Consider the following 24,802-nt stretch of genomic DNA (forward strand, 5'->3'; position numbering starts at 1 on the left):
AACTACTCTTGACCTTGTGGTGAAGTCTTATAGATTGTGTGTCCACTTCAGAACACTGACACATGCGTATAATACATTTTGAATTTCCTTAATTGAGTTAAATTGTGATACTGACCTTTTTCACATTTATGGTGTTTATATTTACTTTGTAACTGGGGCAGATTTCAATCAAACTAGTTTTTGATGTTTTCAGTCTGAAACATTGATAATAAAGTACATATGCTTCAAGTTATATATGTTAGTATGTTGAATGGAGATAGGTGCATTAATATGGTGGCTTAGACACAAACCTTTTGAAATTAGTTGACATCCTATTTTTGATCTTATGTTTATCTTGAAACTGTGTGTGATTACAGGTATATAAGGACAATAGTACTCTTTAATTCTTGTTGCCAGGTTTTTTTATTTTTCCAATTCACTTTAACATCGACTACATTGATATGAAGTTGCTTATGACAAACATATTGTACTAGTTTGCTAAGGCTGCCATAGTAAAATAAAGCAAATTGGTTGGTTTATACAACAGAAGTTTATTTTCTGACAGTTCTAAAAGCTCAAAATGCAAGATGGAGTTATCAACAGTATGGATTTCATTCTGAGGCCTCTTTTCCATTTGTAGATGGTTGTCTTCTCCCTCTGTCCTCACATAGTTGTCCTTCCTTCTGTGTTGCTCCTAATCTCTTTCTATAAGGACACCAATCATATTGAATTAGAGCCTACTCATATGACCTTGTTTTATCCTAATTACCTCTTAAATGACATATCTCCAAATACAGTTACATTTTGAGATACTGGAGGTTAGGAATTTAACATATAAAGTTTGAGGGGACACAATTCAGCTTATAACACACATACATTATTTAGCTTGCATATGTATATGTATGTTTACACATTAATACATGTACAATATGGCATATGAATAACATTCTAGTTATGTACATATATATGCATATTCAAAAGAAAGCCATATTCATTTTATTACTATATATTCATGGATGTAGGAAATGAAAAATAATATTATAATATGTGTGTTCAATTTTAAATGTTATGGAATAGTGTAGATTTTAACTAATGAGCTTAAATTGGCATGCAATACTCAAGTTATTATTAAGAATTATATGCTAATAGTTGGAAAGTGCTCTAAACACCTATGTGGGTATTTACAATCATCCTAATTTTATGAGTAAATCTGTATCCCTAGGTTAGAATTTGGCGTCATCTTTAAGATCTTCTGTTGCTTAACCCCTTTAATTAAACTTGTTAAAACTTCATTTCATATCCATTGCCTTTTTGCAGCCAAGTATCTTCCAGTCCAGATTATGAAAAGTTTCCCAGATCCCTGCTTTCTCTCTCTTTTCCTTTTATTCTGTAAGCTGTGAGTTACACTGGTTTCCTCTCCATTCCTTCAGCATATCACACCCATGCTGTGATACATTTCACCCTTCCTAAAACATCTCCCCCCACACCTGCCAATCTTCAAGGCCACACTCACTCTTATTTTCACCTTTTATTCTTTAAATATTGAAACCTGGAAGTAGTTCTCCCTTAAGTCCTATAGCACCGATGGTCAACTCAAATAAGTTATTTTCTGAGAGTCTTATAGTAAATAGATAGAGACAAATACTGTTTGTTTTGTTGTTTTTGTCTCCCATTAAAACCAGCAGAGTTCTAGTCATGTGGTAGATGATGTACGTGTTTATTAATTGATTTTCAACAAGTAAATTATATAAAATGAAGTATCACTCTGAAGAGCACCATAGCCTTTAAACTTTTGCTGTCATTGCTTTTCACATTATAATCATTAAATAAGGAATATAAGTGAATGGTACAATTTTAAGTATTTAAATAGTCCTAATAGTCATAATATTTGCTGTTTGCTAGTTTATTTAAATGCAGATTCAAATACCTAAACTTCCTTTATAAAATCAGATATAGTATCTTCTGGATTAAGTATTTAAAATTCCAAATGATAAGCCTTGTCAGGTAACATCAGTTGTCCTCTTTCCTGTATCACCATTTTCTTTTCTATGTACGATTTTCTTAGTAGTATATAAGCATGCTATCATTTTTACAAATGGATACCTTTCTAGTAAAATTTTGTTTATCACACGTCCTCTAGTACCTATTGCAAAGTACGTCACTGAAATTGTCTTGTTTTAGCACTTCTGCAGTGCATACAAATAGTCTGGAAATCTTGCTAAAATTTAAATTCTAATTCAGAAGGTTGATGCTTGCTACTTTAATAAATTCTCCCAGAGCTTAGTAGCTTAAAATAAACAATTGTTTGAACACAGCCATGTTCCAGCCGAGTCTTTCACATCTTTGCAAATCAAGGTGCTGGCCTGGGCTGCAGTCATCTCTAGGGTTGACTTGGGGAGAAATCCACTTTCAAGCTCCCTCCCTTGGTTGTTGGCAGGCCACCTCCTTTGCTTGCTGTTGGCTGGAAGACGTCAGCCCTCTGCAATGTGGTCCTCTCTATAGGACAGCTCCCAATATAGCTGCTTGCTGAGAAAATGGGTGGGGGTGGGGGAGCAGGCAAGTCAGTGCCAGAGTTTTTTGGTAACCTAGTGTCAAAAGTAGTATCACATCACTTCTGTGTATTCTGTTCATTAGAAGGTAGTTACTAGGCCCAGTCCATAAGGGGAGGGAATTTTCACAAGGACATAAATACCAGGAAGTCACTGGGGCTTCCATCTTAGAGGCTGCCTGCCACCTTAGGTTTGGGGTACAGTCTGAAATTCTGCTGGGCTTCCCCGGTGGCTCAGTGGTGAAGAATCCGCTCTCTGTGCAGGAGTCACAGGAGACTCAGGTTCAATCCCTGGGTTGGAAAGATCTCCTGGAGGAGGGCGTGGTGACCCACTCCAGTATTCTTGCTTGGAGAATCCCATGGAAGACGAGCCTGGTGCTCTACAGACTATAAGGCTGCAAAGAGCCAGACATGACTGAGCGACACAGCATGCACACACACACTGAAATTCTCCTAACAAACTCCTCGGTGACGCCAGTGCTGCTTCTGAGAACTTCACATTGAAAAGCAAGGATCTACACTTATTATATTCAATTCCTATCTTCTATTCATTCTCTACTGATCACACTCACTCCAGTTATGCTTTCTTAACCCTTGTTCCATTGAAATGGCCCTTGTAGAGGTCTCCAATGACTTCTATATCACCAAGTCCAACATTTGAAAAAATTGATTATTCTTCCTGAAAATTTTTATTTACTTGGCTTCTGGAACACCAAATTTACATTCCTCCTCTGTTTGTCTGCTAGTTACCTATCTTCCTAACTATAAAGGTTAGGATATCCCATAATCCAGTCTTTGGAGCTCTTTTTTTTAATCTACAGTTAACACTTGACTGGTTATAGCTTAATTTCCAGATATATGCTGACCACTCTCAAATTTCTGTCTCCTATGTGATTACTCCTCTAAAATCCGAACATGTTTATCAAGTTCCTCAATAAACACCTCTACTTGGAGACTGATAGTTATTTCAGGCTTGAAATGTCCAAAACAGAACTCTTTATTCTTTCCCCTTCATTTTCCTCCCAGATAGGCCCAGCCTGGCAGTTTTGTTTATCATCTGTGTTTGCAAATCCAACAAATAGTTCCACTTCCTAATCAACTGTCCAGTGAAAAACCTGGGAGGAATCTTTGAATCTTTTCTAACTCATATGTAAACAATCATCAAGTCTTGTCAGTTTTGCTTCTTAAATACCGCTTGAACTTCTCCATCATTCTTTATTCCAACATCACCACCCTAATCTGAACCATCATCATATATTATACAGAGTTTTGCATCTTTTTATTATTGATGACAGCTTCGAACCTCTAGCCCTAGGGGTTTTCCTCAACCCATCTTTTTTCCACGTTCATGGTTTCTTTTTCCCAGCAGGACAAAATTTAGATTCTTTATATTGTATATAAAGTCGTACACAATCTGGCCTCTGATTCCTTTTCCAGACCCATTTATCTCTACTTCCCTGCCTATACTCTATACTTAAGCAGTTCAGGAACTGAGCTATGATATAACACTCCCTTTTGACCCTGAGTGTTAATGAAAATTATTTTCCTTCCTGAAATGCTTCCCTTCTTTGCCTCACTTGCCTTCACTTAATTCAGGTTTCAGCTTAAACATGACTTCATCCTAGAGGGTGTCTTTGACCTTTTAGACTGGGTTTGAGGTACCCACAGTACAGTCCATAGCATTGTATACTTCTTAACGTTTACTTTATTTTATACTAATCATTGAATTATCCTTTGTTTTTTTCTCCCATTAAGCTGTAAAACCAGATCATCAGAAATAGATTCAGGTATTTTGAAGCTCTAAACATGTAATTTTGGGGACTGTATTTAAAAATAAAAAGTATGAAAATTATATGTGTGTGTGTGTGTGTGTGTGTGTGTGTGTGTGTGTGATCTACATTATGGGCTTCCCTGGTGGCTCAGTGGTAAAGAATCAGTCCACAAAACAGAAGATGCAGGTTCAGTCCGTGAGTAGGGAAGATCCCCTGGAGGAGGGCACAGCAGTCCTTTCTAGAATTCTTATCTGGAGAATCCCATGGACAGAGGAGCCTGGAGGGCTGCAGTCCATGGGCTCACAAAGAGTCAGACACGACTGAAGTGACTGAGGACGCACACATGATCTACATTTTATATATATTTATATATGTATATAAGTATATATAAAGTAAAGAAAAAATATTTATTTATAAAAAGAATCACAACAAAGTAAAAAATTAAGGAAGCTGACAGATATAAAAACATATGACCCTGTGAACACACTGCTAGGAGCCCTTTCCAGAACCCAAAGCTTAAGCTTCATTAAATTTCCAGTAAATACACCTCTTGACATGAATCTTCTTGAAAGCTCCATTTCTAGTGTCAACAGCAGTGTTTAACACAAATCAGGTACTCAATAAATATTTTTGAATGAATTATTAACTGAGTTATTTGCAGTTATATTTCTATACATTTGACATTCAACAAGTTTTTCACAAATTATAGTTCTACAAAAAGCTTTATATATTAGAAAATTGTTCTTACAGTTATTATTTTCCATTTTTGCTACAGTTGCATTTCAAATGACTAATAATGTACATATCTGTTAGTACATCACCAGGCTCTGCAGATATCCATTGTACCTCTTTACTAAGTGGAAAAAAATTTTTATTTGCATCAAAAAATATTCTATAATATATGTATATATGTATAGATGTTTGTGTATGTCTGTATTTTTATAGATCATCTATATTAAAACTTTAATTTTTAATTGCTTAAATTTTTTAGTGTTTTAGGTATTCCCACAAAAAGAAAACCTTTGGGAAAAACCACCTATATTCTTTTTCTTTTACAGTATATTTTTTAAACATTTGTCTCTGGAAATAAAGATAACTAGTACTTTACATAACTTTTAAAAATGCATCAGATTTTTTCCTTTATAATGACTTTGTCCATGAAACATTATTTAAGATGTTATTTGAATCAAGACAGTAACATAGCATTCAAAAGATCAGCCACTTGGCCTAAATATTGAGAGCTTAGTTTGTTAAAGTAAAATGAAGTTTAGTTAAATTCTTTTTATAACATTTTAAATTTGCTGAGGACTTGGTGTGCTCATATCAAGATTATCAGGTGTGATGTGTGTGTGTGTGTGTGTGTGTGTGTGTGTGTGTTCGAAAGAGCAGCCCTCTGATCAATGCGCACTTTTTCCTCCCATTTTCCTAAATACATCATGAAAAAAGGATGAGGTTTCCGCCTTAATTGCTTGTGCCTTTTATTCACATTCCTCTCTCAGCCAGAATTGTGAAAAGAGTGTTAGTAAAAAGCTGCACAATAGAGCTTTTCATTAGGCCTAGGCAAGGCACACAAAAGAAGGCTTTTGGAAGGAGTGAATGCATGAGTTTAATTTGCAGGTGGAGAGCAGATAAAAGGTGCTGACGCCTCTGTTATTCTCTTACGTAGGTGACCCTTACCCCGTCCAGCTGATCCCGACTACCATGGCAGCTGCTGCCGCGGCAACACCAGGCTTAGGCCCACTCCAACTGCAGGTAAGTCAGGAAACAATACGCCGGAGACCAAGGTTAAGTAAATATCGAAAACAGCTATTATCCTGTTAACGCAGAATATAACTGACTAGTCATATTTGCCTCGCACTTTTTTGTTTTTGAATTTATGTGTACTGATTCTCAACCCAAAGTTGTTTTTTTTTATTTTTAGTCCTGTTTTCTGTACTAAAGATAACTTGTAATTTTTTTATTGCCTGGTATGATTTAACAAAATGAGCTGTAGTTTTACTTTGATTACTGTCTGTCATAATTTCATCACAGAATGGTCTTCATCAAGATAAAAAGAAGGAAAAAGTTACAAAAGATATTCAGATACTTATGGATCAAGACAGCTTAACAAAATTACATTTAAAATTGTTCAAGATGCTCAGTATTTTTGAAGCACTCTGTAGATCTCTTTATTTTCCTGCTAATGCCAGCTCAGTTGGATAAGCAAGAATAAGTAGACCAAATAAGTAGATGCCTAAATGAACACAACTTTATCCCAACATCCACTTTTTTTGGCCCAGCAGAAGCTATATTTCCATATATTCTTGAATGTCAGTGATAACTCTATCAGATGCCCAAGTGATTTTAGAAATTTTGTCTCTGGAGTTGGAAAGAATATCAATTAAATTATATTAAAGGTATCTTTCATTAACTGTTTAAATCTTTCAGTCAGCATCCTACCACCCTTGTTTCTGTTGTTTGGGACTTTATAGTTACACAGTTAATGGGAATAACAAATCATCTAATAATAGGATTAATCTCCCCTTGTGAGAAGTGTTATATTTTCCTTTGCCTGAAAGACACAGTATGCTGGTAAAGTCAAGCATGAAGCACTCGTGCTTTACAAAATTAAGTTGTATTCATGAAAGTGCATTGTCATGATAGATGACCTTAGCCTATAAGGAAAATACAGTTTAAATTGTAGCATCAAAAGACAGATGCATCTGGTCGGCAGAGGGAACTGTCAGAAGATGTGGTGGGTTTCTGAGAAACTGGTTGAGTCTCACAGGAGGGAAACACAGGAGGAGCTGAGACATACTGTGTTCTACAGAGGTTAATAACAGTCATTCCTATTCTACCTTTTCTCCAAAAAAAACTACGGTGTGAGTTTCTGTTTCTTTGAGCTGGAAATAACTTTAGGAAGTGTTGGAACCATGGGGACAATAAAAGTAACAACATTTGTTATCCTTTGAAATCTGAAAAATAACTACAATACAGAGAAGTAGCTATAATAGGTAAAACTAAAAAGAGTAGTGGGATTAAAGGAAGAGGGAAGAATATCCAGCAATAGATTTGAATGTGGAAAATAGGAGTTTTAGAGATCTAGGCTGTCAGTTTTCAAAACAAATTAGACATTCTCATTTCCTTTCACCATTGGATCAGTGATGAGAGGGAACACAGGCAAGCTGGAGGTATTGCCTGTGTTTCATTGTTATATGCCAGTAGAAACCAGCTTTGCTAGGTAGCAGTCTGAACTTATATTTCTAAAAAGAATAGTATTAGAATATTTTTACACAAATTAAGTTTTATTTCTGCCCTTATGATATGATATCAGATTCCCTTAAAATGTAAGAATACAGAAACTGTGTTTATCACAAAATAAGAAAAAAGACACCAAACATATTTGCCTTTGCTTCAACTGTGGTAAAGAATCTGCCTGCCAATGCAGGAGATGCAAGAGATGCAGGTTCGATCCCAGAGTCAGGAAGATCCCCTGGAGGAGGGCATGGCAACCCACTCTAGTATTCTTGCCTGGAGAATCCCGTGGACGGAGGAGCCTGGTGGGCTACAGTCTGTGGAGTCACAGAGTCAGACATGACTGAGCACAGAACAGGGCAGGGCAACTATAATTTGATCTGTAAATGGGATAAAGATATTTTATGTAAGGTGGCTTTGTGCGCATTAAAATATATGAATTTTAGTTAGGAACTCAGATTGGGCTTCCCAGGTGGCGCTAGTGGCTAAGAATCCACCTGTCAGCGCAGGAGACAGAAGAGACTCAGATCCCTGTGTTGGGAAAATCACCAAGAGGAGGAAAAGGCAACCCTCTCCAGTATCCTTGCCTGGCAGTCCCATGGGCAGAGGAGGCTGGCGGGCTACAGACCATGGGGTCGCACAGAGTTGGACAGGACTGAGTGACTGAGTACACATAAACCAACACTGTGGAACAATGAGAAAATTAGTAGTCTTACCTTTTCATGATAAGTCGTTAACTTCTATTAAAACACACACACGCACATGCTTTTTGCTTGTGATTAAAAAGAAGTACTCAAATCCAAATACGTGTTTCAAGCACGTGTCATAGCAGAGAGTCTGGCTTTTCTTTGAAGTGGACTTACTCTCACTTTTGCTCAGGTGTCTGCACCAGCCTACTTTTCTACTCCTGTTCCTAACACTGTATTCACAGATCCGTAACCTTGACTTCAGCATTCCCCAGAGCTGCAAAGGAGACCTGCATACTCTTCCTTCCCTTGCATTAAAACAGCATCCACATTCTTTTCTTCTCCACAGACCTTCCCAGACAGGGCAGGGAAAAGCTCCCTACAGTGTCTAGGCAGAAGTCTTCTCTTCAACCAAACCCAATGTTCCCTCCAGTCTTGTGAACCTACTTCTGTGAAGTTTCATCTCAATGGAGTATAATATATGAGCCAGTTTTAATTTTCTCCAAACTCTGCTTTTAATTATACTGATAAATCTCCATTTTTCCATTGCTTAATAGTACCTGGAGTAGACTTCGTCACTTTTGAGTCCCTTTCAGTAACTTAAGATTATCTTTCTTTTATGGAAGTTCAGTCCCATGTTCTTATGTTAGGTTCTCTGGTAAGGCTTTCATACAAAGATTAGCTCATTTAATTCTTATTGCAACACTTTGTATTATGTCTTAATAACTCCATTTGACAAGAAAACTGGGTCACAGAATCCAATATCTATGGTTTTAAAGCAATTTTATATGTTTTTCCAAATACAGGAGATTTTATTTTAAAGTTTAGAGATGTTGCCCTTCTTTAGACATTTGCTTATAACTCAGTAACTTGTAATAAAGTTATGACAATAAGACTGATTAATTGGTACTCATACAAACCCTATATATGCATTGCAATACTGAAGTAAATAGGATTCATGACAGCTGTCTACTTCAGACTCTGAATTTTCTATTTCATAACTCTTTACACAGATATGTGTTGATTCGAGCTTCTCTTTTTGAACATCTAGATCTAAGAAAGGACCCTATAAATACATTTCTATTCACAGTTGTTTACCTACCATTCATTTTCCTTTGAAATTATCTTTTGCGCATAGTTGTGCACACTTGGAAAATAATAAGTAAAACCAATAGCCAAGACCTTTATTAAAGAAGAAATAATGTCAAGTACAATAGTCTTAAAAGACAAGCAAAATGACATGTTTTAAATTAGACCACTATTTATTACTTAACTATCACTTCATGTTTCTGGATAAAATAAGAAAATATTTTTCATGCAGTAAGAAATACTTTGGGAATCCGTGGTGGCTCAGATGGCAAACAATCTGCCTGCAATGCAAGAGACCCAGGTTTGATCCCTGATTTGGGAAGATATCCTGGAGAATGGCAACCCACTCCAGTATTCTTGCCTGGAGAATCCCATGGATAGAGGAGCCTGGTGGGCTATAGTCTATGAGGTCGCAGAGTCAGATGCTAGTGTTCAACTAACACTTGCACTTTCATGAAATACTTTACGTTAAAAAATCACCTTACTATGTATATTTTTAGGAGCAATTAAAATAGTCTCTGTGCATGCTTGGTCATTCAGTCATGTCCAACTCTTTGTGACCCTATGGACTGTAGTCCACCAGACTCCTTTGTCCAAGGTGATTCTCCAGGCAAGAATACTGGAGTGGGTTACCATTTCCTTCTCCAGGATATCTTCCCAACCCAAGAATCAAATCCACATCTCCTGTGCATCTCCTGCATTGCAGGCAAATTCTTTATCATTGAGCCACCGGGGAAGCCCCTAAAATAGTCTAAGTCTTGTCAAATATTTATTTTTATAGAGAAATATGAGTAAGAAGAATGACAATCTGAGTTGTGTATAAAACATACAAATTAAAATGTTGTGCTCAGGCACCATTTTATTTATTTCTATTATAACAAAATATCTGTCTTTGTCTCCTCTGAGCCTTTTCCTAAGCTTTTAAGCCTTTCCTGAGTTTCAGATCCATATAGCCAACTATTTGTTGGTAACTAAGAAGAAACATAGATATTTATATGCACAATAAACCGACTACAAAATGGACCTGACCACTTATCTTCCTTGCCCTCTGACCTGCTGATTCTTTGATCTTAGCAAATGGCTCCATTCCATCTGTTTCCCTGGGAAGCATGAATACCATCTTTAACTTTTCTTCCTTCTTCCTCTGGACCTATACATTCATTATCTTTCTATTCATTCCACCTACTAAATATATCAATAATCTGTTTTGTTTTGTTTTTTTGGCATATTAACTGTCACTCTGTGAATCTTGCTACCTTCACAGCTTGCATAGTTAACCCCAGTAGCCCCTGAACTGGCCTTTCAGTCCTCATCTTGCCCTCTTCAACACACACTCTCCTGTATACTTTTGTCAGAATGATCTTTATGATTCTGACCATGGCCTTCTCCTACTTAAATACCTTAAATTACATGGTGTTTTCAAGTTCTCTCTCCCTTCTGGATCTTTACACGTGGTATTTTCTCTTTTCAGAACCCTATCACCCACCTTTTTTTACCAAGCCAACTCCTACTTATCCCTGAGATTGCAAAGGAAAACTTCACTTTTTCAGGGAAGTCTTCATTGTCTTCAGGTCTGGATTAATGTAGCTCTCATGTATGCCTAGAGTACACTGTATTTTCCCTCTCATGGCACTTGTGGAATATGTTCTAAATCCTACATTTTGGCTTCTACCAGATGGCATAATCTATGAAGTTATTGACCCACCCATCATTTGCACGTACTTGAAGTATTTAAGGGACTTGATAAGTATTAATGAAACTAAAGGATGAAGAATTAATCTTAACATTACACTTAAAATAAATTATGTATCTTTGTTAACTCACTACTCTTCTTTATAATAGTGGATTTAAGCTGAATATTAATGATTAATTTCCCGTATAAATTGATATTCATCTTTGTAGAAACTCTACATTACTAGTACCATGTTTGGCACTACAGTGTTTAAAAATTGCGTTTATAATAATTCTGCTCTACACTGCCTTATTCATTGTGTTCCAGCTAATTAGATCCTTTGCTGTCCCTTGACTTGCCAAGGTATGCTGTCACTTTAGAGTTTTACATTACCTGTCCCCCTGCCTGGAAGGCTAATTCACTTCATTCAAGAATTTTCTCTAATGTCCCCTCTCCTAGTCTTGGTCTGAGTAACCTCTTGAAATCATAACCCTCCCAGAGATACCACACTTCTATTTCCCTTATTCTGCTTTTTTTTTTTCTAGAGCACTAGTCATATTCAAACATACTGTATAACTTGCATAATATGTTCCCTTTTTATTATCTGCCTGTTTCAAATAATGGAGGGAATGTATTTTGTTGTTGTTGAACAGTAATGTATCTCAAGTGCTTGGGAAAATGCCTACCTAGCAAGTAGGTGGTATTCAGTACATAGTAATCAAATGAAGAAACTATCATGAGCTAATGGTCATCATCATTTTTAATAAGATAACAAAGCAGTATATGTTTAATTTCTGGAATAAATGATATTAATTTAGATACCATGGAACAGTATGTTTTTTCAACCCTTATTAAAAGATTTTTAGTATATAAGAAAGCCATAGCTCTATCTCTTCTGTTCCTTCCTCCTTTTATCTTATTTATAAACATGGGCTGCTGAATAAAGTATGTGTTTTAGCATTTATTATAGTTGATATGATTCATTTAAGTCATAATTTGTGGGAAAAACAAACATTTCAACATTAGCTTATTTCTATGTTGTTTGTTAACATGTATACAGACGTACATAAGAATATGAATTGCTAGAGGTGCTTTTGACTCAGTAGGACTCACCATGACAATACAACACTAAAGGGAATTATTTCTAAATAGTGGAGAGATGTATTATCAAAATACTAACTAGCCAGTTAGCAATCTCATATACTCTTTACCCCTTTCTCTTTTTTCCTTTCCCCTTCTTCTTCAGACTACTTATTTTTCTTCCAAGAGCCAAGGATGCCTTTTGATATTTGTTCTCCTAATATTGTCTTTTTTAAAGGAGGGATATTAACTTATATAGAAAACTAATCTATCTTCATTTCCACAGTAAGAAGTGAGTATAATTATTTAAGCAAAATAAACTTACATTTTGAATCTTCTGGATATTTGTGACTAGATAAAATCAGTTAAGCAAATTGTCTATAATTAATGAAACTAGATGATGGCAACAGTCCATGTAACATTTATTTCTCGTATTTACTGTCATTAATTTGCATTTTACTTAATGGACATCATGAACTTTTTGATAAATAGTAAGAATTGTGGTGTAGTATCCTATTTCTGTTTCTTAAACTAGGTTTCTAAGATTGGAAATTAGAAGAAAATATTTATCCACTTATTTCTCACTTTATAAATACCATATTTGTGTTGGCCAAGACGGTTGCCACCTGTTCTACCTATAGGAAGCCAAAAATGTCGACTCCAACCAGTGATTAATAATCCTAAGCAGGGGAAAAAAGGTTGAAATTCTTTTTGGATGTACATATTTTACTCAACTGAACAAATAGCGTTCATTCCAAGAATTTTATTAAATTAATTTACCTTTTACTGATTTTAGTAGAATTATTTTTAAACTACTTAATAATATTTTTGGAATAAAGACTCTTAACTTACAAGTTGTCATAAATGAAATCCCATAGAGCTACAGTTCCTGATCAGAGGAGAGAATGAATTATATAGAATATCAACTAAAATCAATCTTTTTTTCCTAGCTATCAAAGGTACATGGAAGTCATGGCGGAAATGGCTTCAGTTTCTCTCTGGCCAAAAGTAGCAACAAGATAAATGTGGATGAAAAAATGAAGTTCATCTTTTTATTAACCTCCTGCCAGTCTCTGAAGGAGGTCAATAATTATGACAGGACACAGACAAATGCTTCATATTTCCCAGCGCGCTATAGTGACTGAGCATGTCTTCATGTATCTGACCAAAAGAAACCCCCAGAAAATCAATAAGGAAGAAATAACCATATGGAGAGATGTAGACATGAGGCTTTTTACCTTCTTATTGAAGGAATACTTACAAGATTAATTCTTGTAAAGTACTCATCTTTATCTACCTAGACGCTCTACTCTTCAGTTTATTTCTCAGGTCACCGTCATTTCCACACAGGGTGGAAAATCATCAACTGTTCTTCATTTCAGTCGCAACCCTGGTGTGTTGTTTGCTGTTGGACTTCTGTCTGCATGAGTGAGTTTTCTTGCAGGTTAAAAGAATGAATTCCCTCCTTTCCTCTCCCTTCGACCCTGAGCCTGCAGGGCAGACAGACAGAAGCGCACATATGATTAATACAGCACAGCTGCAAGTGTGAGTCATTTGCATATGTATTAATAGAGGCAAAAAAACCCCAACAACAATTAAATTATATACAGAGACATCCTGAATACTAAAGAACTTATGTAAATAGGCCTGAAAAAGTGCAGCCAACATTTCCCCTGACTTCTCCAAGCCCATATGGGCTAGAGTCAGAACCCAGCAGTGTTCAAGAATCTCCTTTAAGGAAAAACCTGGTAGGAGCTGCATCCATAGTTATTACCACCCCTAGGGTTCCCGGGAGCTGTCTGACATTTGCACAATGGAGATAGTACCGGCAGCGTCTTTTTCACACTATTCCTGTATTGCCTTGTTTCCAGCAGTTTGATGGTGTCTCATTACAAGCTAACAGAAACATCAGTACACATGCGCTTTTCCACCCTATCTCTCTTTATTGTAATGGTCAATTAAATGGTAAACTTTAAAATTGTATTTGAAGTTCTCCCACTGACTATACTTAAGTAATATAAATGATTTATCAATGCCTGGTTTCCTGGTCACAAGTTCATGCCCATTCCTCGATGGCATTCTGTGTTCTCTTAATCACAACATGGTTAGGTTACTCTAAAATGTTTCTAAGCTAGTTACCATATACAAAAGGATTGCTAGGCTCAAGGCCAACAGTAGATGCAATCCTAGGAACAACACCAGTTTGTTGTAATTTTGGAAGTGTACAGGTTTTTTGTTTTATCAAGAAAAACAGAAATACCCAATTCTCTAGTTTTGGTTATATATAAGAAAGAAGAGAAACTAAAATTCTTCAGATTCACAGATTGTATTTATATCAGAAATCAGGTCCTTAAACATAATTGTCAGTTTAGATTATGTTTAATTTATTCAAGGAATGTCTTATGAAGACAAATTCAACTTTAGGAGTAAAATTCTACATAAGTAAAAGTTAATCGGTTGGATGGCATACCGACTTGATGAACATGAGTTTGAGCAAGCTCCGCGAGTTGGTGATGGGCAGGGAAGTTTGGTGTGCAGCAGTCCATGGAGTTGCAAAGAGTCGGACATGACTGAGTGAACTGAGCTGAAAAGTTATTACTTTAATAGAAACGATAAGAATCTTGAGCCTAAGGAACCCAAATGAAGACAGATGCTCCTTAAGAGAAACAAACCTTGGTTTTGGTACCAGAAAATTGTTGAACATTATCCACAAATACGATCCATTATTTGGATGACTAAATCTCAAAGCATGCAGCTGGAATATGTAAATTATATTGCATATAACAGGTAAACATAGGGCAGAAGTCTTTGTAGATAATTATATACAGTAAAAGTCTCTTAGCAGGCAAAGAAAAAAGTCTCTTGGCAGGCAATAGTTAGAGGAAAAATAGCATAGACTAAAGCAAAACAGTTTATTATTATATTAAGGCATTGTCTTTAGATTAATATTTTGAGTCACTGATACTTAATGAGAGGCTAAAAGTGTGGTTAAAATGGTTAAAAACCACAGCCATCTGTGCCTTAAATCATGGTTCTGCTATTTACTGCCTCTGTGATTCTGGGCAAGTTACCTAACCTCTCTATGTTATAGTTTTCTTGTCTGTAAACTATAGATATAAATGATATGTTATTGTGAGGATTAAATGAGGTAATATACAGAAAGTCTTAGGGCAATAATTGAATTAATTATAATTTATCAAATACTATGTTCTAAGTAATGATAAATGTTTGGTATTGTTAGTTGATTGGGCTTCCCAGGTGGCACAGTGGTAAAGAATCCTGAGTGCACACACGCATTATTAGTTGATTAATATTATTAGCTGATATTAAACTAATTTTTATGGCTTAAAAAAGTCAGCCTTGCAAATGAAAACTGGGCACACTTTTTTTAAAAATTTAAATTTATTTTTGTATGCGCTGAGTCTTCGTTGCTGCGTGCTGTGTTTCTCTAGTTGCAGCGAGTAGGGGCTCCTCTGTTTCTCGTTGCAGTGGCTTCTCTTGTTGCAGAGCACAGGCTCTAGGGCGCATGGGCTCAGTAGTTTTGGCACTCGGGCTGAGTTACTCTCCCGCATGTGGAATCTTCCCAGACCAGGGATCAAACCCTTGTCTCCTGCATTGGCTGGTGAATTCTTAACCACTGTACCACCAGGGAAGTCCAGCATACTTTTCTTATGTTGATTTATTTTGCAGTTCAGAATCTAAAGCAAGTTAGTAAAATTGAAACACATTGTCTTATTTACAAGGAAATAATTTCTGTCCCCTGTGTTGTATAATTTTAAGGCCCATCACAAGAATCTATAGGAAGCAATGAGTTTAATTATTCAAAAAAAAAGCTGAGAAGTTACTTGAAGTATAGATCTGTGGTTTGCTATTGCTCACTCTTTATCTCAATATTTATATCTATAAAATGACAATAATGTCTCCTGTCAATCATATTTTTCCATGCATGTAATGCAAATGAATTATCTCTCTGAGCTGCTGGCAACTATTCTAAATAAATGACTTATAAAATTTAAAATAAGTTATTTACATAGATGCTTTTAATGTAATAATTTGTTTTAAAATAAATGATATAAAATTTTTTCTGGTATAACTCTGCAGAGCATACATTTCTTGAAATATATTAATAGAATATTTTCTAAAACATCTATCTATCATTCTGTTCCCTCACTGTAGGGCTAAACTGTTTCTCAGGGTTTCCCAGGTGGCTCAGTGGTAAAGAATCCCATCTGTCAATGCAGGAGATATGAGTTCGATCTCTGGATCGGGAAGATCCCCTGGAGAAGGCAATGGCAACCCACTCCAGTGTCCCTGCCTGCAAAGTTCCACGGATAGAGGGGCCTGGCTCTCTAGGCCATGGGGTCGCAGAGTCAGACATGACTGAGCAGCGCTCACACACATATACACACACAAACTTATCATTAGTTTCTTTAAGGAAATAGTTCCTATGTTTTCAAACTTGAATGTGGAGGCAAATTATTTTATAAACCCCACAGTATCCTGGAAATTTTATTTACTCAGTAAATATTTATTCTTTGTAAGTTACTAACCTAAGCATCATACAGAATGCAAAAATAAATTAGCTAAAAATTCTTGATGGATCATAGAGGAGCTTGAAATATAAGAGAATGAATGACATGCAAAAATGGAATAGAATTTGAAGAAAGTCATACAGCCTCCTGTCCTATTCCTATTTGAAATAAAATGGACCTCAAAGACCTGTAAAAGCATTTGGTTCAAACTGTTCACAAGAGTCCAAGTGGCTCCAACCACCATCAAACAGTACCATTCACTTTTATTTGTCTTATAGATTGAATTCTACTGGCTGAGATTGTTTGAATAAAAGATTCTGCTGCTAAAACAGAATTTAAAAAACCATCCTTCTATTGCATCTCTTGAATATTATTGATGAGGTAATTTAGACTTTAAATAGTGGCCTGGATAAATCAGACATTAACAGAAGTGTGCCTGGAATCCTGGCAGCTGAAAGCTAAATCTAGCTTCTTCACGTTTTTCCATGGTATCCTTAAAAATAAATGCATACATTCATGTATATTATTTTTAAGTTGTTTTGTATAAAGGGAGGGGAGAAAAATTGATATTTTTGCATTTAGACCATTAAATTAAGGATGCATAAAACAATGGGTAGGATTTGCATATTAGTAACAATGGCAACCTTCTGAATTGCTTTCAGTTTGCTGAGTTCACTGATTGTGCTCTGTGAATTAATTCTTTTGTGAAAAGCTATTGAAAGATCAAGGAATTCAGAAAACAAAACAACAGAGAAGCGTGCTGTTTCATATCTATTTTTTCATAAAAGGTTCAAAGTAAGATTGTTTACATCACAAGTCTTGTTGATATTTTATTTGGTTCTTCGAAGAAAGATAGTATTCAAAAGTTGATTATATAATAATGCAGATAAGATTTTGCACTGATAAATGAAGTGTTCTGAGAGAAAGACTAAGGAGAAAAACCCTGTTACAATATTGAGCTCCATTTGGTTGGCAAGGATCTTTGTGAGACTTGAAAATAGATCCCTATTCGATTCCTTCAGATAAAAAGCGTAAGCCAGCCCAGCATATTTCAAATTTGCTGTTTCCTGTGGAAATTTCTCAGAATTGTTCTGCCAAACCAATGGCTTGAAAAGAAATGGGAGGAGGGAAAGGAACCCTTAATTATTCCATCTTTCTTAATTCTGACCTTTTGCTTGATGCCATACTGCCTTTTTCCCCCGAGTGGCTTCTTGGTAAAGGGAAGGGACAGGAAGAAACAGAGAAATATACACAGTGTTCCCCAATAACTTTGTACGGTGAGCAGCGGGCCAGCGCAATTAATACCTCCAACGTGGAAATTGCAAGTGTTCTCCCTTGCTCTTGCTATTCTAGAACTTCTTCAATGTAGAATGAAAAAGGTAATAGTAATCGTTAAAATTGCAGTTACTTCCTTTTGGAAATGAGGCGGAACTACTGAAAATATTGTCTCTCCATCTATAATAGTTGCTTTACGATAATAAGTTTCCCTCTGAAATTTTACTCTATTGTACTCTACTATTACTGTGCTCTATACAACTCACAGATATGATTAGCTTTCCCCTGAAACTAGTTCTCTGGTTTTCAAGGAATCATAAATTGTTAGAAAGAGTATAGTTAAAACATTTGATTAATGTATAGAAGATAAGCCACAACATTAAACTAAACGATAGAAAAAAAGCAGAGGTCCTAACTTTTCTTCATTTTTATTCTCATCTTAATTTGATTCATCTTATATCTGGTTTCCTTCCAGAGGAATTTTAAGTTTGGATGTTTCAGTGTCACCTTAGACACAAGCTATCATTAAATGCAGTATAAAACCAGAAAATATATAGTTTTCATGAGCTCAGTCTTAGCTGTGTAACCATTCAGTAATTTATAGGTATAGTAGAACAGTGATCAGTTGATCAGTTAGATGACCTGATGACTTGTTTTTTCTTTCTTTCTTTCTTTAAGGCTTTTTCCTCAATTTATTATTTAAAAAAAGGAAAAATTAAAAAAAACTTTTAAAATAAATATGTAAAATAAATCTTACAAATAAATAATATTTAAATGGTACCTATACTTTGATGAGGGCTTCCCTGGAGGCACAGGTGGTAAAAAAAAAAATCTGCCTGCAATGTAGGAGACCCGGGTTCAATCCCTGGGTTGGGAAGATCCCCTGGAGGAAGAAATGGCAACACACTCCAGTGGGATTCTGGAGAATCCTGTGGACAGAGGAGCCTGGAGGGCTATGTCCATGGGTGGCAAAGAGTTGGACATGACTGAGCAACTTTCACTACAGTATGATGGGTTATGAGCTTGAGCTCTAATGAATACCTCTTCATCTCAGTTTCTTTCCTTGTGAAATGTGATAATTCTGTTCCTTCATGATAAAGCTGTTGTGAGGATTAAAAGAGATACTATGTTCTAGATGCTTAGTAGAGCATAAGCATAAGAATTTAGCCATCATTAGAGGCTCTTATCCTTGTCATTGTATCCTATATTCAGGGATTTCTCCACTGTCAGAAATGAGTCCAACAAATTCTTCCATATTTTAAGTTAGCAAGTACTTTTCTAAGATACGGCAATTATGTTCTGTACTACAGAGGTATATGGCAAATGGAGTTATCCATCTCAATTTAAGTTAGTGTTGAATACACTCTTTGGGAGCCATGCCCTCATATTTAAAATAAGCTGAAAGTCTTTATGAAAATATCCTTAAATATCAAAACCTTTCTTCTACATGTACTGACTACACAAAAACTGTTTCAGTTCTTCCTAAAAATAATGTATCTCTCTATTTCTTTCCATTCTGTAAGAGTTACTAGAATGTCTTTGCTTCTGTGACATCGATGATTGTGTGTGAATAGAACAGACTTTTCCTTTTGAGGGAGAAGCTGTATGTTGATGGAAAGTTACAGTGTTTTGTTATAATTGGGAGAGTTTTCCAGCAAGGCTGAATGGTTAGGGCATAATAATAGCATCCAAAGCAGTTGGTATGTCTTGATCATTCTAACCTCCCAAACTGCTCCCCAAATAAGGGATTAACAAATAAGGGTTCTGCGCTCAACCTGCTTCTAAAGTGATATGTGAGTCTGGTCTCAAGTGATTTAACCTGGTCAACTCTCAAGTTATCTTATTTTTAATATGCTTGTGAGTGTATCACGGAAGAAAGGAGGAAATGAAACAAACAAAGCATTGTGAAAGAAACTACAGCCCTGGAAATCCCCAAAAGGAGACTTTGCACCTTACAAGTGGCCTTCTCTGATTTGTGATACACTTATTCATGTACTGTCAAAGAAAATATGTGAGAAAGATGCTGAGGCAACCATTGACCGAATGCATTCAAAAGCAAGAAAGCTGTAGAAACCTGGAAGTAGTAAAGCTAGCACCAAAGGTTTTGTTATTCTATTACACCTTCATGAAAGGAGAAGGAAGATGAGCAGGTCAGTCCAGGGCTAGACCACCCAATAGACAACCTAATCCCAGCCTTATGCCCAGGAAAAGAGGGCTGTGTGGAAATGTAACCTAAAGTGGGATCCAGCTACTCCCATTCAAAAAGGCAATAAAGAAACAAGGTTGGTGAAAAGGAAAGTTTGTTTTATTTTGGATGCCAGTGGGGGAAGGGGGAAGAGACTCCTGTCCAAAAGCTGAGTCCACCCCTTACCCCGCTACTCTGAGAGTCAATGGGCTAGAGTCTTTATAGACAGACAGGGTGGATTACATGCAGAAGCAGCCCAGTCAGCTCTGAGTCATCTTGAAATTGGTCATCAGTGGTCTGACTGATCAGTGTCATCTTGATTATTCATTAAGTACAATTAATCTTCAGTGTCAGGGTCGGTTTGTTTCCACTTCTTGAGGCCAGTTCTCGAAATTGTGGCAGCTTATGTCATGGTTACAGTCTAGCCATCATATAGTTAACGTCTTCCACCTGATGGGGGTTTCAGTGTGTGTAAGACAGCTCACAGCATATGGCTCAGAATATTATCTATAGTCCTTGAGAAGGAACTAAAGATCCTTCATTATGTTTAATGACTAATCTATTATTATTTGGTCTCCTTTGACTCTTTTCTCTTTGTTTTTACATGTTCTCACTTTTTTGATTAAACTTGTTCTTTGGCTAAAATTTTTCCACAGACAAAAGGCAGGCTGAGGACATGGAGGACAAGGACCATACCGTCCTGCTCTATGTCAGAAATAAATAAATAAATAACAGTTTGACATTAAAAAGCATCATAGCACTAATCAGAATGCTGAGTTATTTTGCACAATACAGCCAAGTGGTTTGGCTCTGTAAACTTTTCAATCCTTAGGGATATTAAAGATTTTAAAATAGGAGGCTACTTACAGAAATCTACCTCTTTTCCTCTTGGAAATCTCTCTCTCTCTTTTACTTTTATATCTTCCTGTTTCCCTCTCTTCTTTTCTGTTGTATATTTTTAGTTGCGGCCCCTCTGTTAGTCCTTCTCTACCTGTCTTCCCCTTTTCTCTGTCCTTCAGTTTTTTCCTCCTCTCTCTTGTTCTTCAGGATCTGAGACACTAGTAACTATTTTATTCTCCCACAATTGTGAAAAATGGAGCTGCCATCTCCTTTAGAAGTATTTTCTTGTTAGCTAAACAACTATAATAATAATCCAGATATGAGCAGATGAGTCAAGAGTTTTAATTTTGAATACCAAATGGCAAGGATGGAGGCTATCAGAGCAAAATGCATCTGGGCTGATTTTTTCCATCTAAGTGAAAGATCTCCTGGAGAAAGAAATGGCAAACCACTCCAGTAATCTTGCCTGGAGAATTCCATGGGCAGAGGAGCCCAACAGTCCATGGGATTACAAAGAGTCGGACACGACTGAGCTGTCGGATGCATGTTTGATAACATTCTAAATGATTGTAAAAGATACTAGCCTAGAGATATCTTCATCTTTAATTCATCTTCTCTATTAAAACAGCCAAATAGTGCCATGAACACATCAATGATGGAGGCTTCCATTTAGACCATAACACCAACTCTTCCGAGATTAGGGGGAAAATGGCATTCTCTTGGAAAACAAAAGTATAGTGGTGGAAACACAGCTCATTATTTTTATGCTAAGAAAGTACTGAACAATTGGTTTCTTAGCATCAGCTGAAATGGAAATAATTGCTTTTCAGTTTGTTTACTTAAGTCTATTATCAGTACTTTATACTACTGTTATCTCAAATGGTGGGTGGTGACCCCTGGCTACCTGCTCTCCTGCACACTCACACCATTTATTATTCACTCTTTATGTGCATGTGGACATATGAAAGATAGAGATTAAGTCCAAGGGTTGTAGTGTTTTTAAAAATCTTTATAATCTGTGGAAGAAAGAGTTAATTGCTCAGTCATGTCCAACTCTTTATGACCCCATGGACTGTAGGCCACTAGGCTCCTCTGTCCAATTATTATTATTATTTCAATTAGTATTCCAGTTATTTCAATTATTATTATAACTGTTTAGCTAATAAACAAATTGTTTAGCTAATAAGCACATAGTTCCAAAGAAGATAGCAGCTCCTTCTCCAGCAGATCTTCCCAACCCAGGGATCAAACTCAGGTCTCCTGCATTGCAGACAGATTCTTTACTGTCTGAGCCACCTGTTAGCAAATTCTCACCTCTCCTTGATTTTTTCTCTTGGGAAGGGAGGTCAGAATTATAAGAATGCGAAGTCAAAGTTGTTGAATAAGATCATTTTTTCTTATGTGTAATTGTATTATGTATTTTTTAATTTATAAAAAACATGCATTACATTTGATTATATTTGGGGTATACAGTTCCATGAGTTTTAGCCACCACCACTATTAGAACAAACAGTAAAAAAATCTGCCTGCAGTGAGGAGACCAGAGTTCGATCCCTGGGTGGGAAGATCCTCTGGAGAAGGGAATAGCTACTTGCTCCAGTATTCTTGCCTGGAGAATTCCATGGACAGAGGAGCCTGGTGGGCTACAGTCCATGGGGTCACAAAGAGTCGGACATGACTGAGCAACTAATGCTTTCACCATTAGGACACAAGACAATTCTATTACCTCTCCACCCCCACCCCCCACAATTCCTTTGGTTTTTATAACCACCTAGGAAGGGAATTCTCTCATCTCCTGCCTGGGAAATCTCAACCTTCATTGATAGGACTGCTGAAGCTGAGAAAAGCCTACCAGCTTACAGTTCAACAACTGTTCTTACACTCCGTCCATTCAAATATGGCTTTCTACTCTCTCTATTGTTCTTGAATCCAGCATTTCTTTGTTCATACCCAAGAAAGTATACTTTTGGTTTTCTTTTTTATATTAATGTCTCATCATATTTTGCTGCAGCAGTGACTTAAGTATTTAATTTCTGCTTTTCACTTTACTTTTAAAATCTTGATTGTGACTCAAAATTTTGCTAATTTTTATTCATCTTATATGTATTTTTATCATAGTAAAATGTACATGGCATGAAATTTGCCATTTTAACCATTTTTAAAGGTACAGTTCAGTGGCATTAAGTTCACTCACATTGTACAGCCATCACCACTGCTCATCTCCGAAACTACTCCATCATCACAATCTGAAAGTCCTTACCTGTTAAACAATAACTTTCTGATTTTCCCATACCTCAAGCCCCAGGTATAACCACTGTTCTTTTTGCCTCTGACTTATCTATCCAGGATACCCTATATAAGTAGAGTCCTACAATATTTGGCCTTTTGTTTCTGGATTATTCATTTAGCACAGTGTCTTCAAGGTTCATCCATGTTGTATGCATGTGTCAGAATTTTCCTCCTTATCAAAACTGAATAACATTCTATTGTTTATATATACCTTGTAGTAATATTCTACATATACTGTTTATGTGTACCACCTTTTTGTTTATCAGTTCACCTGTTGGTAGGTATTTGGGCTGTTTTTGCATTTTGTCTATTGTGAATAATATGAATACGGATGTGCAAATATCTGTTCTAATCCCTGCTTTCAAACTTTTTGGGTATATCCTCAAAAGTAGGATTGCTGGATAATATGGTAATACTATGCTTAATTTTTTGAGAAGTTGACATAATGTTTTCTGGAGACAATGCAGAAGGATTCCAATTTTCTCCATATCCTCGCCAACATTTGTTATTTTTCTAGATAGCCATCCTCATGGGTGTGAGGTGGTATTACATTGTGATTTTGGTTTGCACTTCCCTAATGGGCAGTAATGTTGAGCATCATTTCATGTGCCTTATTAGCCATTTCTGTATCTTTAGATCCTTTTAATAGTACTCCTGGTAATTGATTCCTGAATAGTGTTTGCTTTTTCATTTTTCTCACTTTAAGTGGGTCTTTAATTAATATTTGTTGACTGAAAGAGGGACACATGAGTGAATGAATGAGTAAAAGAATAAGTACTTTTACCATTACTAACCAGAGTATTTTTATCTCAGTACCCACTAGATTTGCTACCTTAAGGCAATTTCCTTAACTTTGCTAGGCTACATTTTCATAATCTGTAAGTGGGGCTGCTAATTAATACCTGCCCCATTGGATCATTATGCAGATTAAATACTATGCAAAATACTTTTGAAACAGTAATATATCAACATGAAATGAAAATTTGCTGATAAAAATGTTAATAAGTATCTGTTTAAGTTCTATAATACTTAAATGCTGATGTTTCTTTGCTGTTCACAGTTTAGGAGTCCCCTCTTAAAAGAACATAAAGAATCTTTTTAAAGTACAAATTTCACAAGAACTAGATCAGTATCTTTCAAGAGATGCTTGTTGACTAAATTAAAGGATGATAAATAAATGCATATGCACACACACACACACACACACACACACACACATATTTTTAAGCTGCATTTGACCTGTGTGGCTTTTTCCATTACTAACAGTGAATCCAAAATATTGTGTTGCCTCAAACTCTATTGGATTGTTATTTTAAAAAACTATTAAGTCTCTGGTAAAGTATTGAGTTAAAGGGAAAGAGTGAAAATTGGATTTTGTTTGTTTTTATGGTTTAAAATAATAAACTCTGAGTGATTTTTATTTAAATTTTATGTCTGATATTTTTCCAACTCTACTGCATTAGTAACACAGTATCTCTTATCTCTATTAATAAAATAATGGTAATAATATTTACTAATTGAATTAATAAGGCTGTAGTGTGACATTTATAGAGGATATTGTGAATCTTTCATTGAAATTTGTGGGAAGTGTGATATACTAGAAAAGTACTGGATCAATGGT

General features: G+C 36.0%; 1 protein-coding gene across 9 annotated transcripts in view; it reads left to right on the forward strand.

The window, feature by feature from the left end:
• SOX5 (SRY-box transcription factor 5) overlaps positions 1 to 24,802 on the forward strand; it is a 1,093,182-nt gene that overhangs the window by 967,279 nt on the left and 101,101 nt on the right. For all 9 annotated transcript variants that reach the window (XM_065940365.1, XM_065940375.1, XM_065940347.1 and 6 more), the window contains one exon: positions 5,966 to 6,051. In XM_065940365.1, the coding sequence (XP_065796437.1) occupies positions 5,966 to 6,051 (86 nt within the window). The remainder of the gene's footprint in view (positions 1 to 5,965; positions 6,052 to 24,802) is intronic.

The sequence above is a fragment of the Muntiacus reevesi genome, chromosome 1, assembly GCF_963930625.1.
Source record: "Muntiacus reevesi chromosome 1, mMunRee1.1, whole genome shotgun sequence".
Taxonomy (NCBI): Eukaryota; Metazoa; Chordata; class Mammalia; order Artiodactyla; family Cervidae; genus Muntiacus; species Muntiacus reevesi.